This window comes from Cetorhinus maximus, chromosome 5, assembly GCF_964194155.1.
Source record: "Cetorhinus maximus chromosome 5, sCetMax3.hap1.1, whole genome shotgun sequence".
Lineage (NCBI taxonomy): Eukaryota > Metazoa > Chordata > Chondrichthyes > Lamniformes > Cetorhinidae > Cetorhinus > Cetorhinus maximus.
The window spans coordinates 82,208,131-82,232,339 of record NC_135883.1 but is presented as its reverse complement, the minus strand read 5'-3'; the positions used below and the strand labels follow the sequence as shown (position 1 = coordinate 82,232,339).

At 40.7% G+C, this 24,209-nt stretch overlaps 1 protein-coding gene across 4 annotated transcripts in view; it reads right to left on the bottom strand.

The window, feature by feature from the left end:
- ptprk (protein tyrosine phosphatase receptor type K) overlaps positions 1 to 16,314 on the bottom strand; it is a 640,293-nt gene extending 623,979 nt beyond the window's left edge. For all 4 annotated transcript variants that reach the window (XM_078542126.1, XM_078542128.1, XM_078542127.1 and 1 more), the window contains exon 1: positions 16,110 to 16,314. In XM_078542126.1, the coding sequence (XP_078398252.1) occupies positions 16,110 to 16,185 (76 nt within the window). In that variant the 5' untranslated portion in view covers positions 16,186 to 16,314. The remainder of the gene's footprint in view (positions 1 to 16,109) is intronic.
- Positions 16,315 to 24,209: the final 7,895 nt, after the last annotated feature.

The window sequence follows — 24,209 nt, the reverse complement described above, 5'->3', positions numbered from 1 at the left end:
ATTTTCCAATCCATCTTAGATATGGGGGTGTCAGAGTAGCAGGGAATTGCAAATGTTACACCCTTGTTCAAATAAAAAAAGGATGCAAGGATAAACCCAGCATCTACAAGCCAGTCTGCTTAACCTCACTGGTTAGAAATGATAATCTGGGACAAAATTAAAAATTTGTCAAGTTTGGCAAATGTAGATTAATTAAGGAAAGCCATTGTGGATTTGTTAAAGACAAATCATGTTAAACTAACTTGACTGAGTTTTTTGATGGATTACAGAGTTTTGATGAGGGCAGTGTGGTTGATGTGTATGTGGAAGTTGCTTAATAAAGTGCCACATGAAAAGATTTTCCAGCAAGCTCAGCTTGAAGCCTACACAATACAAAAGGGGCAGTGGCAGCATGGAGGTGAAGTTGATTAAGACAGGAAACTGAAAGCAATGGCGAACAGATGATTTTCAGGCTGGAGAAAGGTATACAATTGTGTTCCTTGGGGTCAGCATTGGTTTGCATTTTTTATACATATTAAAAAGAGTTAAACTTGGGTGTACACAGCACTATTTCAGAATTTACCTGACAAAACATGTAAGTGTAGTGAACAGTGAGGAGAGTGGTGATATATTACATAGGATTACTAGGATGTATTATATAGGATATAAGGTACAGAAACAGGCCATTTGACCCAACCAGTTCATGGCCATCTTTAAGCTACACTCGTGCCTTCTCCCATCTTTGCTCATTTAAATCCATTGTAACTCTCTATTCCCCTCTCACACCTGGAAGTTCCCCTCCAAGTCACTCACCATCCTGACTTGGAAATCTATCACCGTTCCTTCATTGTCACTGGGTCAAAATCCTGGAGCTCCCTTCCTAACAGCACTGTGGGTGTACCTACACCACATGGACTGCAGCAGTTCATGGCAGCAGCTCACCACCACATTCTCAAGAGCAACTAGGGATGGGCAAAATAATGCTGGCCTAGTCAGCAACACACATATCCCATCTGGGAGTACTGTGTACAGTTTTGGACATTAGGCTTTAGAAAGAATGTATTGGTCTTGGAGGGACTGCAGCACAGATTCACCAGCATGATACCAGGGCTTAAAGGAACGTCTACATTATGAGAGCAGATTGCATAAATTTGGCTCGTATTCTGTACAGTATAGAAGATTGAATGGTGATCTGATTGAGATGTTTAAAAGATTTTTTAAAAGTTTAAAAGGCGTTTAAAAGTCAGCTCCTGACTCCCCAAAGCTTGTCCGCCAAGGCACAAGTCAGGAGTGTACACTCCACTTGTCTGGATGAGTGCAGCTCCCACAACACTCAAGAAGCTTGACACTGTCCAAGACAAAGCAGCCCCGCTTGACTGGCATCACATCCACAAACATTCACCCCCTCCACCACTGATGAACAGTGGCAGCAGTGTGTGCCATCTACAAGATGCACTGCAGAAATTCACCAAGGCTCCTTCGACACCACCTTCCAAACCCACAACCACTACCATCTAGAAGGACAAGGGCAGCAGATAGATGGGAACACCACCACCACCTGGAAGTTCCCCTCCAAGTCACTCACCATTTAATGGAGTGGATAGAAAACTTTTTTCGGGTTCAGGAAACCAAGAATAACGAGACATTACCTAAGTTAATCAGGAGTGAAACAGAAAAGCATTTTTGCAGATGGGGTGGTAGGAAATCGGGAACTCTCTCCCCTAATAGGCTGTGGATGCTAGCATAATGGGAGCTTTCAAAACAAGACTGATATATACAGGTTATGTCAGGTAAGTATGTCAAGGGATATGGATCACAGTTCGGTAACAGATAGATGTACAGATCAGCTATCCAAGTGGCTGAATTATATGTTCACATGTTCCTATCTTCTACTGGAGAAGTATATTGGCAATTCAAACCTAATGTTATCGTACTGAAGTCCCAAAGATAAGTAAACAATTTACATTAGGAGTTCAAAGGCCGTAACAATTTGGAATAAATTTTGTTTTAATTTCTCCAATCAAGAAGGTTTAAAAAAACATGAAGTCATGCAGTTTGGATTCTAAGAGAGCTATTTAAGTACATATAACCCAGTTGAATAAAATTCTCACCACTCCACTATTCAGCTTATTAGATCGGTACATCCTGCACTAGACAGCAATATTAAAAAGTAATCTATAAATTCCAGGTTAAGGAAAAGACAACATTAAAAAAGATACATTTGGGGCAGCAGGTATAATGAAGATCTGATATAGTTTAAACAGACTTCAAAATAACTGGAGGACAATAATTTGCTGTATAAAAAAAGTTACATTCAATCTAAGAGATAAAGCGATAATAAAAAGAAAATCAAATCAATTGATTGTTAAACATCTTTTGATTCTATAGAGCAAGTGTATAATTTCTAACTATATGTAAAATACATTGTGAATCACACAGCCAAGCCTATAATTCAACATCTAATAATTTTCACATCACAGGCAGCCTGGGCAAGTTGCACATTTACAGCATTTACCTGAACTCAGAACTTACATAAGATTTTTTGCCAATTTTTGAGGGAGGGAAATATAAAGCATCAATACAATGTGAATGTGTTTATTAAATCAGATAAATGTATATTGAGCATATATTTGAAAAAAGTCATTCCACTAATCAGACTTCCATCTTCTCAACATCTCAATCAGTTTACCCAGTGCGTAGGCCTTCCTGGCATTAATGATGTCAAGTTCAATCCCTGGTCTTTGCTCAATTAGCAGATTTCAACTGGGATGATAATGAAAGGAGTGCCATCAGCAGCCTCAGTGGCACAGGCTAGCAAGGGGAAATGCTAGATTCCCTACTGCTGACCAATATGGTTCAAGCAGAGATTTTTGGGTATGTGTGGTCACCAGATGTTTATCTTAAACCAGGAGACAAAATGTTAAAAAGTTATCAATTTATATGCAAGTGAAAATGCCAAAAGAACACTCAAGTGAGTAGCTGGACAGTAACAGTAGATGCATCCGTAATTTAATTAAAAACTGCTGTAAAGGTGACAACATAATCACCAACTACAAGTCATGTCTCATTAAACTTTAGCTCATAAACGGTATTCCACTCTCTGTATACTATTACCAGAACCACTGAAGACAGGAATTTTACTGTGGTTTTTCTATGTTCAGATTATTTATACAATATATATTTTTAAACCCAAGAATTCAAGAGTTGTTTAGAATGTCAGTGCCAATTTAAATGTAAACATAATACAGTCTTGGATAGTTTGATCTTTCATATAGTGTGCAGTTTGCATAACTGCTTTACTATTTTCAAGTGAAGCACAGTCATACAGCAAATTAGTTTGGATTTACGTACCTGAATCATTTGACTTTAAGATTCTTATTAATGATATCCTCACAGGCAATTTTGAAACCTGTTTCATTTAATTGAAAGTTGAATTTTACAGGAATATACATCTGAATGTTTTAGTCATTCAGCATTTTCACCTGCTTCTGCTGGGATTAATAACATACAATTGAAAGGTGTTTGGTGGCACAGTGTGCTAGTCCCCTACTTTCCATCTCTGGAACATGGATTCAAGCCAAGCCCAGAGTGATGGAATAAAAGTTTTCTTCATCAGCTGCAATGGTTCTATGTGAGACTAACATCAATCTGAACTTGGACCTATAGCAAAAAACTGCTTTTAATTTACCACTGGTTAGCAAGTTCACCAAGAGATGAGAATTCACAAAACAGCTGGTGCGAACAATGGGGAAAAGCATGCTACATTGGTGTAGTAGGCGTGCATTTAAAAGGATGAGGCAGAAGAGCGATTTCTACTCAACATCTAGCTGTACAATATCTTATCTGAAGTGCTTGATGCTGAAACTGGATGCTTGAAATGGTCCCACTGGCACCTTTTGTGATTGGCACAAAAAGAAAAATGTTACAGCAACTTCACTGACAATTAAAATGTGTAAACTGTTGAATACATCCAATTTTGTTTATGCATCTTGGTCACGTTGTTTTTTTTACAATAAGCTGTACACATTTTCTTCTTGGATCAAGAAAATGTATTTTGCCAAGAAATGTTAAAACTCAAAACCCACAAATCAGACCCATATCTATGACAAATATGTTTGGTAGTACAGAGCTTGAGTACTGCTGAAAAAAGAGACATGTCAAAGCTTTGCATCTTGTGCTCATCAGGGCACTTCGCAAGAAGACCAATACAAGGGGAAAACAACAATTTATACTGTATGTGAAGAGTGCTGATTGGTTGGCAAGCTGAGTCTCTCTTCACATACAGTACAAATTGTTGTTTTCCTCTTCTTTTGGTCTTTTTGTGAAGTGCCCTGATGAGTGCAAGATGAAAAGCTTCAACATTTCTTTTTTCAGCAACATCTGTAATAGCGATTACAACACACATTTCTACTGTTCTTCCTAAAATATCTGAATGGTTCACAATGGGCACACATGCAACGGGAATCAAATGCCATACAAACAGTACCACTCACTTTCTATCACAATGTAACTAACAGCAGAGGGCATTACACCAATAGCGATACATAGCTGAAACTCACTTACAACAAGAGGGCAGAAAACATAGTTCATTATCAGTTTATGGTATACACCCATTTCACTTTGAAGTATGATTCTTGTTGGAAGTTTCGGCTCTGCTTGAATGGAATGGAAAAAGAGGTCAAAGCATTCCAGTACTTTTCACCCAAGTAGCCATTCTTTATTGTGACCCAAGAAAATAGCATCAATGTACAACTTAACCACAGGTTGATCACCGCCAATCCCAATACTGTTTTCACTGGCTACCCACAATTGCACACTTCCCAATGGGACTCGTTAGCAAGTAATTATATTCCCTACCATGGGGATACTGAAGTCAGTTGTAGCATCAGCACTGTTGTTCCAGGCAGGACTGTAAGAATGAGTAGGCCATTTAGCCCCTTGAGCTTGTTACGCCATGCAGTGAGATCATGACTGATTTGTGATCTAACTCTATACAGGGCCTTTGCCTTATATCCCTTAATACCTTCAGTTAAAAAAAAATCTATCACATTTTAAATTAATAATTGACCTTGCATCATTGCTGTTTGCAGATCAGAGATCAAACTTCTACCATCCTTTGCATGTAGAAGTGGTTCCCAACTTTATTCCTGAAAAGTCCAGCTCCAACTTTTAGACTATACCCTCTAACCAGAACTTTTTACGACATCTTACATTCTAGTCCTCCAGATATAAAAACCAGCACTCCATTAGCCTTTGATTATTTTCTGTACCTGTCCATGATATTTTAATGATCCATATACATGGCTCTCCACTGTTTTGAATTATTCACCAAAGTGTGTAGATCCAAAGCAAATGATCTCACATTTGCCTACACTGAAATCCAATTTCCATATTTTTGCCCATTTGCTAAATCTATTGATATCTCTTTGCAATTTTATGCTTCCATTTACACTGCTTTTAGTGTTACCTATCTTAGTGTCAACAGCAAACTAGAATATATGGCTTTCTAACCTATCATCCAAGTCATTAGTGAATACAGTGAATAGCTGAGACACCAACACTGATCCTTGCAGGACGCTAGTCATATTCTGCCAGAGTACCTGCCCATTGTCCCTACTCCATGTCCCGCCACTCAGCCAAATTTCTAACCAGGTCAATATTTGGCCTAAAATTCGATGAGCTACAACTTGAGCTAACAGTCACTTATGAGGCTGACTTTCAGTACAGGAGGACAGGTTTAGGGGTGTGCGGTGCAAATAAATCTTCTTCATATAAACACAGACTATAAGAAACAAATTGAATGAATTGCAGGTGCATGTTCAACTTGAACTCTGTGACGTGGCTGTCAAATGCATTCTGAAAATTGACATAAACAACATCCATCAAATTCCCCTGCCCACTACTTTAGTCACCTTCTGAAAAATTCAATCAGGCTCATCAATCATTATCTACCCTTTACAAATACATGTTGGCGCTCCCAGATCAGCTGAAACTTCAAAGCATTCACTACACGTTTAATTATTAATTCTAGTAAATTCCGACAACAGATATTATGCTAACTGCTCTATAATTCCCTGGTTTCCCTCTGTCACTTATTTTAAATAGCAGAGTGACATGTGCAACTTTCCAATCAAAATGAACAGACCCCAAGTTGGAAGACTGAAATTAGGGCATCTGCAATGTTTGCACCTACTTCCTTCAAAACCCTGGATGGAAACCTTCAGGTCCCTGGAAACAGTCATCCTTTGGTTCCAGTATTTTTTCATTACTGTTAATTTGCTTGCATTGATTTTGGTGAGTCCCCAGCCCTGATTCAATATTCGTTCCTTCAGGATCACTGGTATTAAATCCTTTTCCTCTATGGTAAATACTGATACAAAGTAATTATTTAACATGTCTATCATTTCCTTATTCTCACTGACAGTATCATTGTTCAGCTTTCAAGGAGCCCACCTTTGAATCCAGAATTGTAAAATTGTATATCTCTTGCAAATTTTATATCATACCCATTCTTGTAGCTTTTACAAGCCATTTTGACATATTTTGTTGTTCTTTGCATCTCTCCCAGTCACCAGCATCTGTGCAAGTATCTACATGTGATTTTTAAAAAGTTCTATGCCGTCTCTTACCTCTTTTATCATGCAAGGCTTTTTTTTTTGGCTAGAGCTCTTGTCCCTTACGGGTATAAACTGGTTCTGCGTCACTAAGTTCTTTCTTGAACACCTCCCACTGATGATGTCATTTTACCCATAAACAGATTTGCAGTTTCCTGTAAACAGTCTTTGCTTATCATGTCGAAATCAACCTTACCAAAATCTAAAATCTTAGTAGCTGTTTCATGTTTCTATCTTTCAAAGGCTACAATGAGCTTTATCATACTATAGTCACTGTTAGATAAATGGTCATGCATTATTACATTGTTAAGTAAATTTGGCTCATTCTATCTAATATGGCTGGTCTTCTTGGTGGCAGGACATGTTGTTGCAGAAAACCATCCTGAACACACAAGAAATTCACTCTTTCTGACATGAGCTAATCTGCTTATTTCAATCCATGTGAAAGTTAAAACCACTCAGCCTTTGCCATATCTCTGCAATTATACAGTCTACCACTTCACAGCTGCTACACAGCTGACACAATTTCCCTTTACTTCTCTTATTGCGCCTACGTCTCCACTGCCTTCCCCCCCACACTGAGGTTATGCCCTCCGGCTGCTGCCCATCCCTCGTGTTATGCCCACCACCCGCCCCTCGTGTTATGTCCACTGCCCGCCCCCGGATTATGCCCACCGCCTGCACCCACCGCTCACATTATGCCCCATCATTGATTTTAATCATTAAAGTTAGTCCTCCTCTACCATTTTCCCCATCTTTCCCGTAGATCCTATAATATAGTATATTTAGTTTGCTGTCCAAACCATCTTGCAGTCAACTCTCAGCAATGACTACCATGTCACACCTGCCAAGTTGAACTTCTGCCTACAATTTCATTTAATTTACCCCTTGAACTCCATGCATTTAGATAAAGTACGCTCATTTGGACCACACAACCTAACCAGTGGCGTTGTGGTAATCTCACTGGACTAGTAATCCAGAAGCCCAGGTTAATGCTCTGGAAACATGGGTTCCAATGTCATCATTACAGGTGATGGAATTTGAATTCAATTAATAAATCTGGAATAAAAAGTTAGTCTTGGTAAAGGTGACCATGAAACTATCATCAATTGTCTTAAAAACTAACTTGGTTCACTAATCTCCTTTAGGGAAGGAAATCTGCCAACCTTACCTGGCCTGGTCTACATGCAACAGCAATGTGGCTGACTCAGAACTGCCCTCTGAAATAGCCTATCAAGCCACTCAGTTCAGGGGCAATTAGGGATGGGCAACAAATGCTGGCCTTGCCAGTGCAGCCCACATCCCATGAAAGAATAAGGGGAAAAAAAACCTATCCTTATGCTCTCACTTTTATTCTTTCATGGGATGAGAGTATCACTGACAAGGCCAACCTTTATTGCCCATCCCTAACAGCCCTCGAGGTGGTGGTGAGCTTCCTTTTCAGAACTGCTACAGTCCATCTGGTGTAGGTATATCCACAGCTCTGTTAGGAAGGGAGTTCCATGATTCTGTTCTAATGACAGTGAAGGAATAGCAATGCAGTTCCAGGTGTGGTATTGCGGTGGTATTGCGCTGGACCAGTAATCCAAAGACCCAGGGTAGTGCTCTGGGGACCTGGGTTCAAATCCTGCAATGGTAGTTTAGGCAAGGAAATAATTTGAATTATAAAAAAAATCTGGAATTAAAAGTCTAATGATGACCACGGAACCATTGCCAATTGTTGTAAAATCCCATCTGGTTCACTAATGTGCTTTAGGGAAGGAAATCTGTTGTCTTTACCTGGTCTGGCCTACATGTGACTCCGAGCTCTCAGCAATATTATTGACTCTTAAATGCCATCTGAAATGGCCTAGCAATTCAGTTGCAACAAGCTGCTACAAAGTCACTAAAAAGGAACGAAACCGGACAGACCACCCAACATTGACCTAGGCAACTGAAATGACAACGGCAATCTCAGCCCTTTCGACCCTGCAAAGTCCTCAATACTAACATCTGGGTGCCAGTGCCAAAATTGGGAGAGCTGTCTCACAGACTAGTCAAGCAACAGCCTGACACAGTCATTCTCACGGAATTAAACCTTACAGATACCCAGGGATGGTGATGGTGGTGTCTGGGTATGTCCTGTCCCACAGGCATGACAGGCCCAGCAGAGATGGCAGCACAGTGGTATACAGTCGGGAGGGAGTTACCCTGGGAGTCCTCAACATCGACTACGGATCCTATGAAGACTCATGGCATCAAGTCAAACATGGGGAAGGAAACCTCCTGCTGATTACCACCACGCCCCCACCACCCCTCCCAGCTGATGAATCAGTGTTCCTCCATGTTGAACACCACTTGGAGGAAGCACTGAGGGTGGCAAGGGTGCAGAATGTTCTCTGGGTGGGAGACTTCAATGTCCATCACCAAGAGTGGCTTGGTAGCACCACTACAGACAAAGCTGGTCGAGTCCTAAATGACATAGCTGCTAGACTGGGTCTTGGGAACCAACAAGAGGGAAAAACATATTTGATCTCATCCTCACCAACCTGCCTGCCACAAATGCATTTGTCCATGACAGTATCAGTCAGAGTGACCACTGCACAGTCATTGTGGAGACAAAGTCCCGCCTTCATATTGAGGATGCCCTCCATCGGGTTGTGTGGCACTACCACTGTGCTAAATGGGATAGCTTTCAAATAGATCAAGTCAAGTCAAGCAAGTCAAGACTGGGTATCCATGAGGTGCTATGGGCCATCAGCAGCAGAATTCTACTCAAACATAATCTGTAACCTCATGGCCCAGCACATCCACCACTCTACAATTACCATCAAGCCAGGGGATCAACCCTGTTTCAATGAAGAGTGCAGGAGGGCATGCCAGGAGCAGCAACAGGCATACCTAAAAATGAGGTGTCAATCTAGTGAAGCTATAACACAGGACTACTTGTGAGCCAAACAGCATAAGCAGCAAGTGATAGAGAAAGTTAAAGCAATTCCACAACCAACAGATCGGATCTAAGTTCTGCAGTCCTACCACATCCAGTCATGAATGGTGGTGGACAATTAAATGACTCACTGGAGGAGATGACTCCACAAATATCCCCATCCTCAATGATGGAGGAGCCCAGCACATCAGTGCAAAAGAGAAGGCTGAAACATTTGCTACAATCTTCAGCTAGAAGTGCCAAGTGGACGATCCATCTCGGCCTCCTCCCGAGGTCCCCAGCACCACAGATGCCAGTATTCAGCCAATTCGATTCACTCCACGTGATATCTAGAAATGGCTGAAGGCACTAGATAGTGCCAAGGCTATGGACCCTGACAATATTCCAGCAATAGTACTGAAGACATGTGCTCCAGAACTTGCCTAACCTTCAGCTGCTTCACCAATGACCTTCTTTCCATCACAAGGTCAGAAGTGGGGATGTTCGCTGATGATTGCACAATGTTCAGCACCATTCGCAACGCCTCAGATACTGAAGCAGTCAATGTCCAAATGCAGCATGACCTGGACAATATCCAGGCTTGGGCTGACAAGTGGCAAGTAACATTCGCACCACACAAGCTTCAGGCAATGACCATCTCCAAGAAGAGAGAATCTAACCATCACCCCTTGATGTTCAATGGCATTACCATCACTGAATCCACCACTATCAACATTCTGGGGGTTACCATTGACAAGAAACTGAACTAGTCATATAAATGCTGTGGCTACAAGAGTAGGTCAGCGGCTAGGAATCATGCGACAAGTAACTCAGCTCTTTACTCCCCAAAGCTTGTCCACCATCTACAAGGCTCAAGTCAGAAGTGTGATGAAATGTTCCCCACTTGTCAGGATGAGTGCAGCTCTCACAACACTCAAGAAGCTTGACACCGTCCAGGACAAAGTAGCCCACTTGATTGGCACCACATCCACAAACATTCAGTCCCTCCACCACTGATGCATAGTAGCAGCAGTGTGTACAATCACAAGACATACTGCAGGAATTCACCAAGGCTCCTTCGACAGCATCTTCCAAACCCATGACTACTACCATCTAGAAGGACAAGGGCAGCAGATGGATGAGAAAACCACCACCTGGAAGTTCCCCTCCAAGTCACTCACCATCCTGACTTGGAAATATATTGCTGTTCCTTCACTGTAGCTGGGGCAAAATCCTGGAACTCCCTTCTTAACAGCACTGCGGGTGTACCTACACCACATGGACTGCAGCGGTTCAAGAAGGCAGCTCACCACCACCTTCTCAAGGGCAACTAGGGATGTGCAATAAATGCTGTCCTAGCCAGCAAAGCCCACATCCCGTGAATGAATTTTTAAAAAGGTGGTGGTGTTCCCATATGTCTGCTGCCATTTTTCCTTCTAAGTTTGGAATGTTATGTCGAAGGAAGCTTGTCAAGTTAATAAAGTGCATCGTGTGGATGGTACACACTGCTGCCACTGCGTGCAGGTGATGGGAGGGAGTGAATTGTTAAGGTGCCGTATGTGATGCAAAGCAAATCTGCTGTTTTTGTCTTGGATGTAGTCCAGTTTCTTGAGTGTTGTTAGAGCCGCACTCAACCAGGCAAGTGGAGGGTATTCCATCACACTCGACTTGTGCCGATTGTGGACAGGCTTTAGAGTTGGGTGGTAAGTTGTTTGCACAATTCCCAGCCTCTGACTTGCTCTTGTACAGTATTTACATAGCTGCTCCAGTTAACATTCTGGTCAATGATAACCCTGAATGTATTGATAATGGGGGATTCAGTGATGGTAATGCCACTGAATTTCATGAGGAGATGGTTAAATTCTATTAGAAATGATCATTGCCTGGCACTTGCGTGGCACAAATGTTACTTGCCATTAATCAGCCCAAGCCCGAATGTTGCCCAGGTCTAGCTACACACAAGCACAGACCGATTCAGATTCTGAGGAGTCACAAATGGCACTGAGCAATCATCAGTGAACATCCCCACTTCTGACCTTGTGATGGAGGGAAGGTCATTAATGAAGCAACAAAGGTGGTTGGGCCTAGGACATTAACCTGAGGAACTCCTGCGTCTATGTTCTGGGACTAAGATGATTGGCCTCCAACAACCACAGCCATCTTTCTTTGTGCTAGGATTGACTCCAACCAGCGGAGAGTTTTCTCCAATTCAATTTTGATGCCATAATCGGTCAAATGCTGCCTTGATGCCAAGAGCAGTCACTCTCATCTCACCTCGAATTCAGCTCTTTTGTCCACGTTTGGACTGAGGTGGTCAGGGGCCACGAAGCCCTGGTGGAACCTGTCCCAACAGTACGGCTTCCTTGTCTCAGTGTTGGTGCAAGTGTCCCATGAAATAGGACCCCCATTTCCTCACACCACACCTTCAGCCACACTTTCGCTGATCTGCTTATTCCTACTCCAATTTTGACATGGCTCAGAAAATAATCCAGGAATTGTAATCCTCAAGGTCCTGCTCTTAATTCGGCTTCCAGTCCTCATCAAACAGGACCTCCTATCTCCTCTTTGTTATGTCATTCGTCCCAACATGGGATACAATGACAGAACCCTCCTCCCACTCCCTCTCCAGTATCTTTTCTCAGCTGGTTCACGCTGTCCCTCAGTCTGGTACCCAGCAGAAAACATGTCACAAAAAGCTGATTATCACCATGAATTGCTTATGGGCATATTGAACTTTTTAAGACAGACTTGAGTTTTTGAAGAAATACAAGCAAGGACACTGAGCAAAAGATGGCTGATAATGTAAAGTGGCCACTTTCTGGAGAATTCCTATGTGGATTATACTGACAGACATGTTCTGGGAGAGCATGGAATGACACACCTGAAAAGGTGTCATGGCCTTCTTCAAGCAGAGACACTTAAAAGGAAGATAGGAAAGATGCAAAAGACTGAACTTTAATCTCCTGTGGTTGCAGAGACAAAAGACTGATTTGCACGTCTCAGCAGTCAGCCAAAAATCCATCTCCTGTTGATTATATATCTCAGAATATGTAAATACTTCTGATATGAATGCAAGATAACTACTTCCTCTCCTGGAGCACAGAGAGAAAAAAAGGGTTAAAAAGCTAGCTGCAGAGCAGTGCAGTGCGCTGTGAGAGTGACAGCACAAGACCAACAACTAGTCACCCCTGCAACTGCAGGTGAAGGCAAGGCTCAGCAGGAGCCACAATCAAAAAGGAAATAGGACTGCCTCTTCAGCTACCCTGCAGAACCAGATATCTCTAAAACTGCCAGTGTTAGCTTTACCAGCCTAACACCACAACATACCGCAATCTACGCCTCACGGAGAGGTCAAAGGCTGATTCGTATTTTTTTTTAAACTTTTATTTGGACTCTTAACTTCTCATTTTTGATCTGTGTGTATATGTGTGTTGCGTTTTAATTATTTTTCTCAGGTTTTAATAACTAATAAACATACTCTTTGACTCAAGAAAGCCTGGTTAAATTGGTTTCTTCTAATAAAATAAATACATTTGGACTGAGGGAAGGTATCCACAGAGGGGAGTGGTGGTGGTGGGGGGGGGGGGGGGATTATTTTTAAATTAACCTTGTTGTGACCAACCAAGAAGGTTAAATAAAGAATTGGAACCAGGCTATTCTTCCTCACTAGGGAGTATAACAAAATTGGGGTTCTGTTCAGGAATTTAAATTGGGGGACCTCACCTAGGGACCAGTTGTAACACATCATGTTGGAACTCTCTTTCCTGCTTGTAAGGGATGCTATCAGTCTCCCTAACTATTGAATCTCCTACAATTATCACATTATGCTTCCTTTCCTCTCCTTTCTCGCTTGGACAGTCTCCTGCTCCAAGGTTCCATGGTTAGCATTCTGGCCATCTTTCCAGCAGTAATTTTCCTTAAATCAACTAAGCAGAGACAAGGGATAAAATCCACAATTCTTTTAGATTCACATTGTGCAGTCATTTATTGTATCAGCCAATTGTAGCCACAGGGGTCTTAAAAAGTACATTTTGTCCCCAAGGTCCGTTGCATTATTTTCAGTCCACTTTAGTATTCTAAATGACAAATTTTAATGTTAAATGTGATGAATCCCTTGCCCACTGGTATATAATGCACACCAAATTCAACAAATCCTGCAGGAATTAGAGTTTGTCAAAGCTCACCTCAGAGTCTGAGTTATTAATTAGATGGCATTAGCTAAGCTTTTACACAAGTGGAGCTCAGTCTTTACTCCCAAACCTCTCATTCCTAAGTGCATGTTCTCTGCCCTCTTACCCCTCCTGCCCATGGCCATTGTCTCACCACACACACAAAGCACTAAATTACTGCATATGCATGACCACCACACATGTGTGCACAGGTATGCAGTTGCTCAGTCTAGTAATGGAGTAGCCAAGAATCCAATACAAGGTAACAGCCTGCCCCCCGCGCCCGCTTCACTAGTCCATTCCAAAAATTGAAACCAAACTAAAACAGATTTCAAATTTAGCAGCAGCACAATTCTTAAATATGGAATTACATTATCCTAAATGAAAAGACTCTATAAACATACTGCATCATACAAGCTTGTATGGACCGTATGCCACATGATACCCATGTTTTCACATATAGTGGAACACTATTACAGATTGTAAAATAAAAGAACTGATGCTCTCCTGGAGCCAATGAGACAGGGCAATTCTAGGCAAAAAAATACCCAACCTACTAAATGTTTACATTCTATAAGCTACTGTAATTAAAATATTTGCAAATCTCCTTCATTATTAACAAAACAAACATTACAACTTAACTATATTGTTAAGAAAGCAAGCAATGAAACTTGCCACATATTGTTGCATTGTGTAACCATTCATGCTCAACAGTCACTGAATATTTCACACCAGATAAAAATCCATACCTCCAACATCAATTTGTGTGTTTGAGGATATAATAGATTTTTATTGTTTATCACTTAGGAGACAACACACATGAAGCAATCTTTACTCCTCTATTGAAACTGTACTTAAAGAATGGTATGCATATATAAATTATACATAACATTCACTTCTCTCCCTTATACCCTGTGCGATTGTGAACATTGTGGCCTAATTGTGCCTGCAATTGAAATTATGCACAATAATTGTTGCTTGCAATCTGACAGTATTCTGAATGACACAATATATCACTGAACAAATGGAAATGCTTATTGTATAGAACTGCAACATATTGCTTGCTTGTCAGTTATTTGGCAAAAATCTTGGATAGGTATGGAGAAAATCTTTAATTTTAAATGGTTTAAAAACTGTTCTGCAGACATTTTGCCTCAAGTGGCTGTTAAAAATTGTTTTGGTTGGGGCATCCAACACCCCTCTATGTAATAAATACTTTGACAGAAAAATAAATTGCAATACACATACAATAACACTGATTAACCCACTCAGTAGCATGAAGAAGGGATTTCAAGAATCACTCTGAATATTGTTTAAAAAAAATTCTACTGCACTCCAAACCCTACCTCCCACTTCTTCCATCAATTTCCTCCACCAAGATACTAATTGTTAGGTGCTGAATTTAGGAAACATAAGTTTAGACAGTGTGTGTGAACTAGGAGGAGATGGATGCTCCTTTCCAAATTGCTAACTGTAGGATTACAATGAAAGCGCTGTTGGACAGAAAGATAGCAACTTTCCCTGGGTGTAAAATTACCAGGAAATCAATGAGTGCTTGCCTGTACTTTTTCATTACCAAGGTACTCCATTTTAAATTGCACACCACTGGGACTTACCTATTGTCCTTAAAGACGCCTCGTTTAAATAGTCTTTTCAATGCAAACTTATTTTACCAAGGAAATAAAACGGCTAAATTACGATTGGATTAATTACAGCCGGATTTGAAAAGTATAACCAGTTAACCAGTTGCTTTCTGCCCTGCTTAACTCTAAATGATGTTATTTCTTAAAGTGGGATGATTATTGGACGAGTGGAAAGGTATAAAACCTGTTTATATCCTGCAGTGTGGTGACAATACCAGGCAAATATCTGCCAACAGGAAAATAGACAACACTTTGTGGCCGTTTCCAACACCGAACCCGCTCGACCTAAAATTCCAGTCAGAGCCCCGAGCGACGGCCCGTCACCTCTCGCAAAACTACTGGCTACTCTCCCTCAAACACACACACACAAACATCAAATACACGAAGCGCTTCTCCACTATAAAACAAAGCATGGACATAAATCGCCGTTAAACAAAAAAAAAGTGTTCCCTCATTCTGCCCAACACGAGACAATTTTAAAACAAACTTCGAATCTAAGCCACCGACTGCAGCTCTCCCTCGCCGAAACACTGATCAACTGTTAACATCCAACAAGCCGCGCTTCACCCGCTCCCCGTCACTTTAAACAAACTACCAGAGCTGAGGGAAAGCTTTATTAAATTAAAAAAAACAAAAATGTTGTCGTTAATTGGTCAATGAATAGCTTTTTTGTTGTTTTGAAGTCAATTTCAAACAGAAGTAAATGGACTGGGGCACACACACACACACATACATACATACACCTTGAGGAGGATCCGGGTGAAAAGTTACTGCTCCCTGGAACACAACCGAGACTCACCCGAGGAGAATTCCACAGCTGCGCTGCCACAAGTTTCGTACAACAACAGCAAGAGCACAAAGGGCGCTGCATTCATAATGTTGGAGTCGTACTTCTGTTGCTGGTGGATTTTTTTTTTCTCTCCGTCTCCTTACTTCAGCTCAGTGCTCCCTCAGCCTGGGCGATACATTACCCTCCACATCAATACTTTGGAACAGCGAGTAGAGTGAACCCCCAGCCCGTGACGTCATCGAGCCTCACACACACACACACACACACACACAGTCAGTGGCGGAGTGCAGGGCGTCCTCTGCTGGTTCAGTGTGCATTCAGACCATGTGTAATATGCGCGCACACGTTAGAAAAAATAACCCACTGAATCTCCAAGCAATGCATTAATTAAAACTACAGCGTGTTATCATGCCAGAAGCAACCTTTAATTTTACTGGAATGTGAAACTATATCGAATTTGCCCGATTGGCTGCAATCTTGTAGCTCTATCTCGGGTCTTGAAGGTGGAGTTGGAATGCACAACAAACTGATGCAATATTCACATTAGCGCCTGGGAAAAGGTATCAGGTAAATTGTCAGCGTTGATGAATTGCTGGTAACTTTTCTGATCCCTATCGATACAACGTTAACTTTCTATTCAATTAATATTTTCTAAATATACACTAAACGCAAAAATATATAAAACTTAAAAAAGTAGAAAATTAGTTGTAATGTCAGTATATTAGTTTTGCATTAAAAGAGAAAGAAAATTAATTACATCGAAAATTAATTTGTTGCTATTGCAGGAGGTCAGAGAGTTGTGCATTGTTGAGCATTTTTGCTGGAGCTTGATTAATACTCGGGAACATAACTAGCGAATGTGCACTGGGCACATCACGGTGGGTTTGTCGACTTCGCAAATTATTATCAAACTGTTGATCGGGAATTTCAAGATGGATTGCAAACTGTCCAACATGATTACACTCCCTTTTTCACTTTTCTAAAATCAGAGTCATGTAACATTTTTTAAAAATAAAAACATATCCATTAATACTATTCACAAGCTGCCAATCCCCCAACCAAACATAGGATGGATGAAACTCAAAACTGGTTTAAACCCCTATCAAGTGGGTCTCGTGGCTGTGTGCTTGTTAATCGGATCTTTTGATTTATACCGCCACTTTTGCAACAATGTTCCTTCCAAACGGCTTCACGTTACGCCGAAGTAGCAGATAGCTGCGCCTCGATTGACATTCCAGTTTTCAGGAATCGCTTGTACATTACCCATTTATGCAGCTAACATGCGAAAGAAAAACTTTCTTTCCAGCCCCAACCAATTTTTTGCCTTCCCATATGCCACCTTTTCTCTTCCCTATTTGCCTTTCTGCATTTCAATTTGCATGAAAATGCAAAATAATATTTATTTTTAAAAACCAAGCACGTGTAGGTTTGTTTAAGCTGCTGTAGACTTTGACTTGAAATATTTCTCATTGGTAGAGAAGCAGTAGAGCAGATAGGTAATGGAAAGTGCTGTGCAGAAGCACACAAAGCAAATGAGCAGGGCAAGTGTTCTGTTGCAGCAGATGATTTGTAATCATTAAGATCCACTGGGGAACTGCCACCTTTACTTGGGGACTTAAGCACGTCAAGGAAGCCCAACCTCAGGTTTGTGTTGTGTTTGAAACCTGACTATCCAAGTTACAGCCTGCATTTTTATGATGGGCACTGCACTGCACCAGAGGCACTGAAAAATAATTATTATTTATAAGTAACTGTACCTAGGCATTTCCTTGTTTCCCTCTAATGTATCACTAGCCTTGATGTAACCTTGGGTGAATATATGTTGATTTACAGCCACTTGCATCAGCACAGTATTGTATTTAACCATGGTCAGATAAAACATAAGGCAAGGTCTGAACATGAAACTAAAGTAACCTTTCAGTATTAACAATCATAATCATATAAAATATAAATAATCACTTCTATGCAATTTATTACATATCAGTAAATATTTCATGAATTATAGTGCATGAAAACCAAAAAATCGAAATGGAAACAAACAATGTTTTAAGCACTTAAATTATAATTTATACAGAATCAACTGGAATTTCCTGTTGAACTTGCAGTCTACTTGACTGCAACATTTTTTTAGCTTGTACATAAGGGCTACAGGCAATTTATCAATTTCAAAACACCAGTGTTTCGTAACCATAGCAAATTTTTTTTTAATTTCAGAGAGTATGTCTAAATGCTCATTGTGCTATTGTTCTTTATTAGTTGTAAGATTTAGAGTCATCCATTCATTGGCATATTTGACAGGCTGAGTGGGCAACTTCTAATGGCTGACTCAAACCAGTAGACTGCATGCAATAATTATTACTGGTGTTTTTCACTTTAGCAAAATATAACAAATTTCTCTTCTGTATCAGAAACAAATGAAAATTGGACGGCACTCATTTCTTCATTTATGATCCTCCCCCTCAAGTAAAGCTACTAGACCATGACAGGGTGCTAACTGGTATTCAAATGATGTGTGTGCTTGTTGGGGAGAGAGGTGTTATACGTCCATGCTCATGTTGTTTAAATCAGAACATTTTGCTATTGCTCAGACAGGATAAACTAGTCCCTTGTAAGATTAAGTAAACTAAAACTCACTAATACTTCAGTTCAAATCATTTGATCATAGACACTTGTCCATTGTTCACCATGGTATTTGCCAGTAGCAGAAAAAGAAGTTGATAAAGTGAAATAAAATCATTCTCCTCAAGAAACAGCACCAGCACATGAATAACATAGGTTTAACTGTGTCAAGCTCATAGACATCAAAAAGTTCAGATGATAAACTGCTCATGCCTCACTCTCATAATTTGTCATTTTCCCAACCGTTTCATTTGCTGCTGACTTGCAGCACACTCCAGTCAAAATCATATGTTTTATTCATACATAGCATTTTTCATAAGACTTCATTTTTAAATGTATCCAAATTAGGAATTTAACATATGAATATACGAATTAGGAGTAGGCCACTCAGCCCCTCGAGCCTGCTCCACCTTCAATAAGATCATGGCTGACCTGATTGTAACCTCAACTCCACATTCCCGCCTACTCCTGATAACCTTTCACCCCCTTACTTATGAAGAATCTATCTAACTCTGCCTTAAAAATACTCAAAGACTCTGCTTCTACCACCTTTTGAGGAAGAAAGTTCCAAAGATTCACGACCCTCTGAGAGAAAAAAATTCTCCTCATCTCTATCTCAAATGGGCAACCCCTTATTTTTAAACAGTGACCCCTAGTTCTAGATTCTCCCACAAGAGGAAACATCCTCTTTTCCAATAATTTCTCAATATTTGCTCGCTACCTGGGTCTTTGTGCAATAAAAGGAACAAGACAAGTCAGTTCTGATTACAAACATGATGAAATAAATACAAAATCTTGTATTAATGCAAAGAAATGTATAAAGTTGCTTCATAATAAGCATAAAGAAATGGATGTTGAATCAAGAAGGGTGTAATTAGAAAGGTTTGCTGAAAGCTTGGAAATTGGAAAGAGAAGTGAACATTTTAAAAGGATGATTTGCAGAGACTAGAACCAAGCCAACGGAAAGTTCTGCAATCAACATTGAGCAAAGAAATAATCATGAGGTTTTTTAAAATGAAATGCCGGTCCAGTCAGCTGTGCAAATATAAATATTTCTTTAGCTTCTCCAGGTTTTGTTAAAAAAAGTTTCCAAGTAATTTGTGGAAAAAGTCGAGGACAAATCTTGAAATTATTTTCAGGTAACATTGACATTGATAGATAATATTTTAAAAATAAGTTGTGTGCGCCAATGTGTGAGAGCGAGAGGATAAGAAAATGTCCACTGATTGTAAACCAGAAAGTGTACTAAACTCAGAGACAGCATCTTTTCTCATTGCAACTGAATTAATTGTCAATAAAAAGTGTTGAATTTTGAAGCAAATACCCTCTAATTATCACACCTGATTATTACCTCTGTTCACATTTAGAACAGACTAATTATCAAATGTAGATCGGCAAAACAGAAAATGTAAGCATTCACATTGCTGACAGCTGTTGGAGAGAGAGAGAGGGAGGCAATGGGCGGAATTTTACATCAGTGGGATATTGCTGTCTTGCCGAAGTCAATGGACTTTTGAATGACTCAATGCATTTTATGGTCCTGCCCCACTGCGACAGGACCATGAAATTCCACCCAATTACTCCGATATGTACAGGGAGATGGGGTTGGCAAGTGTTTGCAACCAGAAAACCCAGAAATACAGAGATCCTGCCGAATTAAATGGCAGGATCTCATTAGCATTTTTTAAACTAATTTTCTATTCGACAGCCAATCAGATAGACAAATTGGCCAGCTGCCGTGGGAGAGCCGGCGGCAGAAGGCTGCAGTCGAGGACCAGATAAGGAGGAGGGCAGGGAGTTGGGGCATGGTCACAAGGAGACAGCAGAGATCATGGGCGAGAGATCACAGGGGGTGAGGATTGAACAATTATAGGGAGAGACAGATTGCTGGGAAGGGGGGATATATTTCTTTTGGGGGCCGGGAGAAAGCATTCCTGCTCCTCCTGGCTCACAAACCTTGCTGGAATAATATTCACATGCTGCATCTGGCAGGTCCCCCATCTCTTTAGTTACTGTGGTTGCTGGGTTTCCCTAGCCTAGAGTTGAATTTCTCTTAGTGCTGAGTTGTATCAAGTTTCATGCTCGGCTTTCAAAAATCTCCTGAACGTCAGATTTCCTTTCCACAGTGTTGTCAGATCAAAATACACAACCCCTCCCCAATATTCAACAGGCTTATCCCATACTGCCAGACTCCAGAATATACACCACAGTTCTGATGAGAACATCAGCACCATCCCCCAGTGCTATCAAAACATAGGATTTTCCCAAGTACAGCTAAACCCCATTCCACCTCCAAACTACCACCAGATACCATAGGAGTCGCAACAAAATTCCAGTGGAAGGTTGTTAAAAACCATGAAGAAATTATGTAAATGGTCATTTACAGTTTTAGCTCTGGATTTCTGCGACATACCACTGTAAAAGAATCTTTAAAATGAAGAAGAAAGCCAGTCATTGCCTTGGAGCCAGAAATTTACCAGCGTAGGAACAGGAGTAGATCATTTAGCCCTTCTTCTCTCAGTGAATTCATGGCTGATCTGCCATCTAACTCTATATACATGCTATTGTCCCATATCTCTTAATATCTTTGGTTGGCAAAAAACTGTCAATTTCAGATTTTAAATTAGCTATTGATCCAGCATCAGTTGCCATTTGTGGAAGAGAGTACCAAATTTCTACCTCTCTTTGTCCTAATTTCACGCCTGAAGGTCTGGCTAGAAATATTAGGCTTTGCCCTAGTTCCAGATTGCCCAAACAGCAGTAACTAATTCTATCCCAAGGCCAGCATTTATTACTCATCTGTAATTGCCCTTGAGAAGGTGGTGGTGAGCTCTTCTTGAACCGCAGCAGTACACCCACAGGATTTTGACCCAGCAACAGTGAAGGAACGTTGATATAGTTCAAAGTCATGCTGGTGTGTGACTTGGAGGGGAGCTTGCAGGTGATGGTGTTCCCATGCATCTGCTGCCCTTGTCCTTCTAAGTGGTAGAGCTGGTGGGATAGGAAGCTGCTGTCCAAGGACCCTTACTGAGTTGCTGCAGTGCATCTTGTATATGGTATACCCTGCTGCCACTGAGTGTCGGTGGTAGAGGGAGTGAATGTTTAAGGTGGTGGATGGGGTGCCAGTCAAGTGGGCTGCTTTGTTAGGAACATAGGAGCAGAGAAGGCCATTCAGCCCATTGAGCTTGCTCCACCATTCAATATAATGGCTGATCATCCACTTTAATGCCTTTTTCGCACACTATCCACATATTCCTTTACATTTAGCATTTGGCATTTAGAAATCTGTCAATCTCTACTTTAAACATTCTCAATGACTGAGCTTCCACAACCCTCTGGGGTAGAGAATTCCAAAGATCCATAACCCACTGAGTGAAAATAATTCTCATCTAGGTCCTAAGTGGCTTCCTCCTTGTTTGGAAATTGTGTCCCCTGGTTCTAGACTCCCCAACTGGGGAAAACATCATACCTGCACCTACCCTGTCTATCCCTTTAAGTATTTTGTAGGTCTCAATAAGATCACCTCTGATTCTTCAAAACTCTAGAGAATACAGGCCCAGTGTCCCCAATCTCTCTTCATAGGACAGTCCTGTCATCCCGGAAACAAACCTGGTGAACCTTCGTTGCACTCGCCCTATGGCAATAATATCCTTTCTGATGTACGGGGACCAAACTGCACACTGTACACTAGGTACGATCTAAGCAAGGTTCTACACAATTGAAGCAAGACTTCACTATTCCTGTATTCAACCCCCTTTGCAATAAAGGCCAACATACCATTAGCCTTCCTATTGCCTACTGCAACTGCATGTTAGATTACAGTGACTTATTGACGAGGACACCCAGGTGCCTTTGTACATCTACACTTTCTAAACTCTTACCATTTAAGAAATAAGTGCTGCTTGATAGCACTGTCGACAACACCTTCCATCACTTTGCTGATGAAGGACAGTAGACTGATGGGGCTGGGTAATTAGCCAAGTTTGATTTGTCCTACTTTTTGTGGGCAGGACTTACCTGGGAAACTTTCCACATTGCCAGGTAGATGCCAGTGTCATAGCTATACTGGATCAGCTTGGCTCAGAGCACGGCAAGTTCTCGAGCACACGTCTTCAGTTCTAATGCCTAAACGTTGTCAGGGCCCATAGACTTTGCAGTATCCAGTGCCTTCATCCATTTCTTGATATCATGTGGAGTCTCATGCAGATATTAGTGTATATAATGTTACTGGAAATTATTTTAAATTGGACTGTGTCTGTGAGTGTGAGTGTATATGTCTTACCTGGATTAAAACCAGCTAACCTGGGTGCTTTGATAGCTTAGGTAGAGGGTACATTTGCATTTTGTTGAATAAACCATTCAAAGACTGGGGGTGAAATCCTGCACCTAGCTAGGAGACACCAAGCAATATGTTTATGTTACTAATAAAATTGGCACTATGAAAGGGGTTTTATTGTTGGGAGAGGTTGAGTTCAAAGGGCCTGGTGATACAATGAGAATTTTCATTCAAAGGGAAGGCTAGGTATATACAGAAAAAGAGTTTTATGTGGTAGTCAGAGGCATGTAATATCCAATCAGCCTGTAAGGCCTACCGCTGTGTCTGCAAAGGAGCAAATCGAAAAGAACCTTAATTTGAATTTGTAAGATAAAATGTGCTTTGCCTGGTGTCTGTTTAAGTCTATGGGTTATTGTTGCCTTGGGGAAGATTACCTGCGAGTGATTAATTTGGGGATTTGTTTAATAGTTAGTATGGTAGTAATTTGTAGACATGTGTATGTGTTTAATACTTTGTTAAATTAATAAATGTTTAATTTAATTTATATAAAAAACCTCTTGAGGCTTGGTAGCTTTCATTTCTGAATTCAGAGCTGCATCTCAAACATACCAATTGAAAATATAGGTTATGACAGTTGTTTAAAGTTTCCCTCTGGGGATTTTAAATAACTCAGCCTTTACCAACTGCTGTGTCATAACAATTGGGGCCCTTTGGCAGGATAGTATTAGTAATTCCTTGACTGGTCTGGAATTGGTAAATCTTAAGGTCTCAAGTACGAGAAGTACTTTGAATTCAGGAGATGGTGAGGTTTTTTAGAAATGGTGAGACTGCAAGATGTTTTTGGAAATTGGTAGGACTTATCTGGGAGCAGAAGATATAACTCTGATTGGGTTGAAAAAAATAACCAAGAATAAGTTTACAGAGTTGGCAGATAAGTTGAAATTGGGGTTATCTGTGGGGACCAGGAAATCAGATATAATTGAAAGTATCGCACAGCATCTACAGTTGGAAGTGATACCTAACACTAGTGAGCCACAGCTGGAGGTAGAGACTTCCGTTTGAAATAAAGAAGCTTGAATTTGAACAAACTAAAGAACTGAAAAAACTTGAATTAGAAGCAAAGGAAAGAGAAATGGCTTTAAAAAGGAGCAAGCAGAAAGGCAGGATAAAGAAAGGAAGCTGGAACTGGAATTTCAGGAACGAGAGAGAAAGAG